The sequence below is a fragment of the Telmatherina bonti genome (genome assembly GCF_933228915.1).
Source record: "Telmatherina bonti genome assembly, chromosome: 16".
Taxonomy (NCBI): domain Eukaryota; kingdom Metazoa; phylum Chordata; class Actinopteri; order Atheriniformes; family Telmatherinidae; genus Telmatherina; species Telmatherina bonti.
In genome coordinates this window covers 22,718,024-22,727,979 of record NC_136614.1, presented here as the reverse complement: position 1 = coordinate 22,727,979, position 9,956 = coordinate 22,718,024, and the positions used below count along the sequence as shown (strand labels likewise).

General features: G+C 36.0%; 1 protein-coding gene across 1 annotated transcript; it reads left to right on the top strand.

Annotated features, from left to right (window-relative positions):
- Nucleotides 1-252: 252 nt before the first annotated feature.
- blk (BLK proto-oncogene, Src family tyrosine kinase) lies at nucleotides 253-8,992 on the top strand (the record flags this gene model as incomplete). The annotated part of the gene is made up of 14 exons (XM_079256032.1): nucleotides 253-301; nucleotides 1,498-1,573; nucleotides 1,690-1,786; nucleotides 1,880-1,910; nucleotides 2,300-2,393; nucleotides 2,481-2,579; nucleotides 2,686-2,789; nucleotides 2,897-3,046; nucleotides 3,502-3,654; nucleotides 3,744-3,923; nucleotides 6,985-7,061; nucleotides 7,876-8,026; nucleotides 8,504-8,635; nucleotides 8,790-8,992. The coding sequence occupies exons 3-14, from the start codon at nucleotides 1,691-1,693 to the stop codon at nucleotides 8,990-8,992; spliced, it is 1,470 nt and encodes a 489-aa protein (XP_079112158.1). The 5' UTR covers nucleotides 253-301; nucleotides 1,498-1,573; nucleotide 1,690.
- Nucleotides 8,993-9,956: the final 964 nt, after the last annotated feature.

Sequence of the window (9,956 nt, the reverse complement as noted above, 5' to 3'; positions counted from 1 at the left end):
GTAAAATGATCAGCGACAAAGGTTAGTAAGAGTAAAACCAGTACAAAATAAACACACACTTGTCACTTGTTTCCAGTAAACGTGTGCATGCCATGGTCCCTGAGGGGACGCTTCAGTGTGTGTGAGAAAGAGAGAGAGAAAAAAAAAAAAGCGACATCAGTGGTGTGAGAGAAACTTTCCAAACCAGAGCGAGCATGTGAGTGACACACAGACAGACACACTGTCTGTTTTCACAGAGGAAGCTAAAGACATTTTACATCAGGGCTGCTTTCTGAAGACACAAGCAGGGAGAAAACTCAAGGTATTTATGCTCTGTATAATATTCTGAATATCATTATTACATTATAATATGACATAAATAATGTTACCTATCAAAATAGCAAACAAAATGACTTCAGTAGTCAGATGCAGCCAGCTCTTATGAGAGAAACTGATGAAGTTTATAAGATATTCCCAAACTAGCCATAAAGAAACATTATTAAAGCAGAAAATTCATGTACAACAACAGTTCAGCCAGATAAAAATGGTAAAACGGTGCTGATGGCTAAATTAGACACAAATAATCGATCAGTAAAACTGAAAATGTAGATAAGAAAGATACAATCTCTGTCAGTGCGAGAAAAAACCCTAAGCGCCCATCAAGAGAGGAAAAGTATTAATAGTTCTTTCTCTAACTTTTTTTTTTCCTGATAAAGACATTGCGTTTGCTTCTTTGCATGTTTTATTTAGATGTATATTTGTTTAAACGTGATGTCATAATCCCCCCGCCAGAGTTTTATGAGGTGTAATTTCAAACTGAAAAAAAACCACAAAAAAAACCCTCTCTTACTGATTCACGCATGAGTTGATGGTGTAACTGAGAGATGATAACTTTCAAATTTTCCATTACAGCATCTACACATGCGCAACATGCTGGCTCTAAAAGTTACTAAATGGACACTACAAATAAATGAAGACTCCGACTGGGTTTTGACCCAAATGTTACCATTTACGCTTATTTGCATGGAAAACCAATAAACTCTAATTTCCATGACAAACAGTGATCCTTTTCAGCTACCAGACTGGCCAGTACTAGGAAGTTGAGCTCAGTTCCCACAACTACTATGTAACTGCTTTACGTGCTCATTTTCAAGGCAAGATTTTTAAAATTCTTCAATCAAATGTATCAAATGTTTGGATAAAAACGTGTAAGCAAAGCATTTCAAGAAAGCATCACGAGCAGCATCTAAACTGATAACGCTGATCCCAGTATGCAAATACTGCTTTGCTCATTTTTGCATGATTTCCATTTTAGTACTTCTTCTTCTTATAAAATAAAAATAAAGTACTTCTTTATTTTTAACTGATAAGTCAATAAGACTGAAACATGCAGGTACTATCACGAAAAGCAACATGGTTTCCACTTCCTCATTTTGTTTTCTTGGGGTTACTTGCCACAAAACACCATGCCGAACTCACTCAAGTATCTTCAAAAATATGTTTGATCCCATTTTTCAGGCATGAAGTCAGAGACCAGGACCTGCAGTGGGAGGAGTGGTGAATGAAAACTGTGGAAAGTTATCGTCTTTGTCAGGTAACAGCAAAGAATCCTAACATTAACATAACATGAGTTGTGGCTCCGTCATTAAAATGTTTTATGCCATTTTACGTATATATAATAACATTTAATGTCATGATTTGAACAAGCAGGATGGGCTGCATCTGCAGTGGCCAGAAAATAGGAAAAGATGAAGGTTTCCACAAAGGAAAACACAACTCAGAAGCATCCAACTCATCAAACCATATAGTAAGTTTACTCAAATAAAAAGAGAAATTAGTTATTTTGTCTTTATAATATGAATCTAATCAGACACTGATGAAAAACTTGCTTGCATTTCAGGGACGAAGCGGAAATACCACTTCAGCTAACGGTAACTAAGAAACTTTGCAAGAGACTGACTTTCAACTGGAAAATAGCCGCCTATATTATGCAGTCAACAAGACATTAGCAGTAGGACAAGCTAGATTTTTGTGATTGAAATCTCAGCTGAATTTCCTCTGTTCTCTTCAGGGGATAAGATAAGCTTGCAAATACACAAAGTCATTTTAATGTAGCAACTCCGTCAGAGTAGGATGCTAATTACTCAGAGAGGAAATGTGGGAAAATTCCACCTTAAGGATGGATATTAATGAGAAATAAAGTGTAACAAGATTAAAAGCAGGCCATAAGCTGGTTATAACACATTGTTGGCAATCTTTAATTAGCGCACTCTCGTTATTTAATTCTTTTATAACAAATTTGTTCTTGACATTTTCTCAGATGACTCCATATTTGTGGCACAACATGACTTCAAAGCAACCAACGACAGCGATCTGTCTTTCAAAAAAGGAGAGAAACTCAAAGTATTGCAAGAGTAAGCACCATCCTGATTGAAAAAGTAGTGAAAAGGCTTTTTTCTGATGTGAGTAAAATGATGTGAGATGTTTTTCTTGACTTTCAGAAGAGGAGAATGGTGGCTAGCCACATCGCTCGTCTCTGGAAATGAGGGCTTCATACCTTCTAATTATGTAGCCAGAGCTGATACACTGGAAGTGGAGAAGTAAGAAGCACAAATTTATTTTACTCACAACCTAATCTGTTTGTTTATTAACTTTAAATATTGTGTTCTCTGTACATGCAATATCTTGTGGTCCTTTCTTCTGCAGATGGTTTTTCAAAGAAATGAGTAGGAGGGAGACTGAACGACTGCTTTTAGCACCGGGAAATAAACCAGGCACATTCCTTGTCAGAGAAAGTGAGACATGTAAAGGTAAAGGACTCCTCTCATGAGTCAAAAATTGAGCAACATACTCAGAAATATGCGTCCAATTTTAGAAATTTAGTGATAAATATGCATAACCATACATCCTCTCTTAGGGTCCTACTCACTGTCAATTAGAGATAATGATCGTGAGCATGGAGATGTAGTTAAACACTACAAGATTCGCTGTCTCGACAAAGGTGGCTATTACATCTCCCCCTCCAACACATTCCCAAACCTGCAGGAACTGGTCAAATACTACACCCGTAAGTATTAAACACAATGAAATACATACTTTTTTGTTTTCATTTTAAAGTCATTCAAAATATGAGCAAATCTAGAAGGTTCAATGTCTTTGGGATCAATATATTTTAATCATACTTAATTAGCTGATTTGGAGTCTGGCTTGGTTCCCTGGTGTCAGTCTCGAGATATACTAAGTATATATAATTAAGTACTAAGTATGAACAAAATGGGGACGTTCGACCCTTGTGATATTTATTGATTTCCTGTGTGAGAAGAGTGAGTTGTTCCACTGTTGTGATGAAACCACAAGATAAAAAAGACCAAATCTAAGGCGTACCTGCACATACACAAATGTGCTTTTAAAATTATTAATGGAAACAAGAACTGTTCTGTTTCAGATGCTAAATTTATTACACTTTCAAAGACAAAAAGGGAAAACAGTTGTTTCGCTTCAATGCACTGTGTTTGGGTGTAGGTACGGCAGACGGGTTGTGTCAGCGGTTGTATGCTCCTTGTAAGCCAAAGGCGCCTCAGCAGCCATGGGCTCATGATGAATGGGAGATTCCTAGAGAGACACTGAAGATGACAAAGAAACTTGGGGCTGGGCAGTTTGGAGAGGTGTGGATGGGTAAGAGAAAGCTACCTCTAGCACTTATAGACATTGTGTAAATAAGGATAATATAGTAAATCAAATATATTGTTTAATTCCTACCACAGGTTACTACAAAAACACCCAGAAGGTTGCTATTAAGACCTTAAAAGAGGGAACAATGGAGCCTGAGGCCTTCCTTCAGGAAGCAAACCTGATGAAGCAGTTGCAGCATGATCGACTGGTACGACTCCATGCTGTGGTCACGAAGGAGCCCATTCTCATTGTGACTGAGTTCATGATCAATGGTAAGCAAAAGCAAGGAAGGACGTTGTTAGTGGATGACTTAATCCCAACCACTGAAGGTTAATGAAATGCCCATGTAGCATCCAAAATGCAAATTATGACATCAAATTAATCTAACATGTTTTAAATTTAGCAGTGAAACTAAAAAATCCCAGAAGCCCAAATGAAACCAATTGTGATTACTTTCAAAACTATCATTTAATTAAAGTACAAATGCCAAACAAATCGCAAGTATTTAGATCCCAATAGGGACGCAGCTCTATGCAGGTCAGTTAGCAAGTTATTTTACTGAATGGTGATCTGATTTGATGTATGAAGTCTACTGGAAAGCAACCAAGTTATGGAGGACCAGCAGGATCTCTGGATTTTCAGAAGAAGTAATAGATTGTGAAATAGAAATATAGATGGCTTCATATAATTTCAAATTCAGTAATTCGTTCAAACAATAAAAAAAAAAGAAACAGTTTGCAAATTTTTTTGTAAATACACATATTTAATTTTATTAAATAAACCAATAAAGACCTAAGACCTGAAAAAATTATCAGAGGAGTAAATTTTTTTATATGAGGTCTTTATTTGTCCCAGTAGCAAAATGTAAAATAAATATAGTACCAAATCTTTTAGGGATATTTATGATTTATTACCATGTGATGTGTTTTATAGTGTAATCTTCTGCTTTCTGGTGTCTATTAAGGGGCAGAAAACAAGAATCAGATTGTGTTCAACAGGATTTTTAGCAAAGTTTGTACTGTAAAAGTGATGACAAATGTCTCTGAAGCTTTATGCATCATATATGTCACCCTGGGTTCTTATAGGTTAAAAAGGAATTGCAAGCTGAAATATGAATTCTATATTTTTATTTCACAATTAATTACTTCTTATAAAAATGCTGCAATCCTTTTCCAAAGACCCTCCCCTGGTCCTCCATACCAAATCAACCAAACTGTGAAATCATGTCTTTGATATAAAAACTCGGAGGAATCAGAAGTATTATCCTTTAATGATTAATGATTTTATGTTAAACAAACCGGCAGCATTTTTCCTGAAGGTCTTATACGGCAACTCATTTCTGATTTCAGCTGTTATATATGCAACACAGCAAGTTATTCTTGTCTAAGTGAACCCCTGCTTTGGCATGTTGTACTGGTTGTAAACACAGCAAAGACTCATGTTGCTTCTAGATGTGGGATTTAAAGGACAGAGGAAGCAGTGGCCACAATTTGAGGGCCTATCCTCAAATGAGAAGAGCCATTCTAGCGGTCACGGATAATATGTAGAAGGAGGACTGACATATTTAAACAACTCTCACCTAGCCAAGTACCATCTACAGGTGCTGTACTTAAATGTGTTCCACGGTTCTATCACAGTTCTGGCCCACGTACACGTGGCCAACAAATGTGCTAAAAGAGGTTGAAAAAACAAAGTCAGCGATTTAACTTATATAATAAACATACACACACACATGTATATATGTATGTATGTATATATATATAAATATATATATATATATAAACATCTTGAATTTTTATTAATATTTTTAGTTCAATAACTTATTCACTCACTTTAAATAAATTTAGTAATTTCTTTGTGCAACATAAGGTAACGCCAGTGTATTTATACCCAAAATACTGTACGTAAGCAGGGGAAACGGTGCCAGAATAGAGACAATGACTTTTATGTCTGCGAACAGACATCAATAGAAAATACATAATCGCTATCACTGTTATCATCAACATCATCATCTAGGAAAATACACTACTCAGGGATTTATTTATTTATTTATTTATTTAGGGATGTTTTGGCCTGAATGATGTCACTATGAACCTAAAATGTACTATAACCTTCACAGGATGACTTAGCTTAACTTTTTTTAATAGTTTTAAATGTAAGTGCACAACTGTTTTAAGAAAAGGTGGTAATTGAAGAACACGCTGTTTTAACTGGTAATTAACTGCAAAAAAATTCCCCTTAAATATGTGTCTGAACTCATTCTGACCACATCGTGTTTCGCATACAGCTTTTTTATAAACACTGTTCTCCTTCATATTGTTCACATTTCGATGTGCTTGGACCAAGACCAACCTAACACATGACAAGTTACTGAGACGTTGATATTTTTACCTTGTGGTACACTCACCGCTGCTTTTAGTTGTTTCAATAATTGTCTGAGATGAAGGAATTATATTAACATGATTCTATTCATACATTCATGAAATAACATCAGGGTAGCATCAGACTTATACATTTTCTGTGTTTGCCACCTCAAAGTTTATTATCCCTAACCTTTTGTGAGTGTAGTTATGTGTACATTTCCAAAAGTGGCCATAAACAACAACAATATTTATTATGGATAATACAGCACCTTCAAATGTGTCATTTAACTTATAATTCTAACATAAAGATATACAATTTATCATAACAAGCAAAAAAAAAAAAAAAAAAATCCTCATGTTTGAGAATATGAACTCAGAATTCAGATAAATTGTTGATTAGATTATTGATTAACTAGTATTAGTTCTAAACCAATTACACACACCATTTTAGCTCAGTTTGGTTATGCTTCTTGTTCGTGATGACAACAACAAAATAGGATATTCATGGACGACACATGACACAATATAAAGAAGAAGGAAGCTGTAATTAGCAGAGTTCTGTGAATTACCCTCATATGTCAAGCTTGTCATATTTTTTATGAAGCTATGTCAGAGACTTGAACCAGAGGTTATTTGTGGGCTTATTAAAAGTGCTATTAACTAGTTGTATTACATGACCATATGGAATGAGATTGTCTACAGTGGGGTCAAACTTATCCAGGCATTATAGTGTGTCCCATAAAAACAACAACAAAAAAAACCCCCACCGTTTTAAATATGAATAACCACTTTATATACTAGAAAAAGGATGTTGAAAGCAATGACTACAACCTTAGTTTTTAATCGACATACCAGACACAAAAGCTTTCGTTATGCAGTAATAAAATGCCATAATGATAGTTCGACCTTCAACATGCCGCCTTCTGATTCTTCTTCTAACAGATTTTTTTGTCTCTTCTTTTTCTTACAGGATGTCTTCTTGATTTTTTAAAAACAGATGAAGGAAAAAAGCTCAAGATGAATAAACTGATTGACATGTCAGCTCAGGTGGAAAACCATTTTTATAGCATGATCTCAGACACGCTACGCTGCTTGTACATGACCTTTTCATCACAATGATAAGCCATGCCTACTGAAAAAGACTGATATAAGATATTTAGCTGGATAGCAGAAGTTTAGCTGCTTCTTGCTTCTTTATTTTGTCTTTTAACTGCAACTCTTTTTGCCTTTGATTCTGTGATATTTGCATTTAGCACATTTGCAGACTTTTAAAATATCTTTTTAAAAAACAAATATAGTAGAGTTCATGCAGTCAGAATTTATATATACACAAGTGATATACAGTAACACTGAAATATTCTCATAGTATGCAATGTAGCGTCAGACATAATGTGAGTACACATGGAAACTGCTAGCAGAAGCTGTGTGGTTTCTGTGGCAGGGGTTTTGCTCATCTGGCTTGAAAGCCTTACCCTGCGTCAATTATTAACATCCGGACAGGAAGCCGTGCTATTTTTCCATCCACACTGAGCTCCCCCAGAACTTTTTTGCTCCTCTGAAATACTTTCAACTTCCTGGTAGTTGGCACATCCTGTTTACCCCCCCCCCCCCCCCCCCCCCCCCCCCCCCTCAGTCACTACCCTTCATGCTAACACAAGCAGTCATACTTATGTTTACACTCACGTTGCAGCAGCATTACTAGGAAAAAACAGACTCTTAGTGTACAAAATATAATTTAAGTGCAGCTTTGAGCCCGCTGCAACGTTTAAGTGCATCTTGTCTTGTTATACATTAATAAATAAAATTTGCATTGGAGCTAACTGCCCACACGTTATGTCCACTATTCCTCTCTTTGTGACAGATAGCTGAAGGCATGGCCTACATTGAAAAGAAGAATTACATCCACCGTGACCTGCGTGCCGCCAACATACTGGTTAACGAGACGCTGCACTGTAAGATAGCAGACTTTGGCCTGGCCAGAATCATTGAGTCTGAATACACAGCTCATGAAGGTAAAGTCTTTTGCTATAATAATATTTATATCTTTAATAAAGAAGTTCAAAATAATGACAATAATAAAAAAAAAATAAATATTGCAACAAAATAAAATAATAAATTATTATATGGATAAATAAGCACAAATAAATAAAAGCCTCAAAAACTACTTTTTTTTTTACTCTGTTTTTTTTTTTTATTTAACAATATTTTCAGTCACATTTTGGTCACTGATAACCATATAAGTTCCTGACAAAGGCTCACAGTGTGACCAGATATTATACTAATACAGACATTTCATATATGATATCTGATATCTCTTTTATCTGAAAAGTTATTTCTTTTATCTGTTCACTGAGTAAATTTTGTTCGGCACAAAGATGTTGAATATGAGCTGTTGGTGTGTGCATGTGAACTTATGGAACGACTGTGTGTGATTGCAATCAGCATTCAAGTTTCCTTCCACTTCTTCTCATCGTCTTTCTGATAACCAGGCGCTAAATTCCCCATTAAATGGACCGCTCCTGAAGCCATCAATTTTGGTACATTCAACATTAAATCAGATGTCTGGTCCTTTGGAATCCTACTGACGGAAATAGTCACCTACGGAAGAATACCTTACCCAGGTACAGATAGTGAGGAATAACACATACTCTCTGCATTGCATTAAAACCACTGCACAATGTTCAATTGCTGTTTTTTATCTCAGAAAATGATGAAAGAACTCCCATTGATAATGTTTTTAAAAAGTCTTATTAATCTTTTCTTTTTCCTGATCAGGAATGACCAATCCAGAGGTGATCAGGAGCCTAGACAAGTCATACAGGATGCCACCGCCTGACGGCTGCCCTGAGGAGCTTTACAACATCATGATGATGTGCTGGAAACAAAAGCCAGATGATCGGCCAACGTTTGAATTTCTCCATAACACTCTCAATGACTTCTTCATCGCTACGGAGGGGCAATACGAGATGCAGCCATAAGTTATTAAACAAAAGAGAAATGCTGGTTGTCGATCATCTGAAGGCAGCAAGGCATCAAATGTAAAGAGAAATATCAGACTTGAACTGATACATCAAGTAAAAGTCTTGATGACAGATTCAAAAGCTTCTTTTGAACTATTGAGGTGGAATTAAGCACCCTCTGTTTTATCCCCCCTCTAAACTATTTAAGGTTTTGTGTGTCCATGGCGGAAATACGCATCTGAAATATATTGTAGTCATACACTGACTGTGCTTTGGCTAATGTTGCCTCCTGTTCTTGACTGAAGCTGGGAATTATAAGGAGGCCTCACTTGGACTGATATGTCATGGCTGAAAGGACGATGGAAAAACAAATTTATCCCACACTCAATGTAGAGCAGTCTTTGAACTGGGGGAAGTCAGCACATGTGAAGATGGACATTTATCCACAGTATGGTACAGAAATCCTGAGATTACATGCACAATACTTGGCACTTTTTATATCATCGCTCATTCAGCAGGTTTATGTTGACAGAAAGAGACTTGTTAAAGTCGTGTACTTTTGTAAAAAAAAAAATTAAAGTATGAAATGAAATTAAATTAATGAAATGAAATGAAAAATACTTTATTTATCCCCAAAGGGAAATTAAATATTGTAGTAAATAATAATTAATTTGAGGAGGTCTTGTTCCGGAGGCTGATGGCTGCTGGCAGGAATGATCTTCTGTATATTTCAGTCTTGCATCGGACCTGAAGAAGCCTCTCGCTGAACACACGTATGAATTATTATTATGAATTATCAGATTATTTTAAAATTTGGCCGATTCTTTAATTTCATGTCAAAATTGTCACTGAGGCTCAGTTGGTTCTGAAAGAAATGAAATTACTTTGAGCAGTCTCTGCCTGATAGATTTATAGTCAAAAAGTATCAAACAGAAAGGATGTACACACACACCATGCTGCGCAGAATGATGCAGGCCTGACA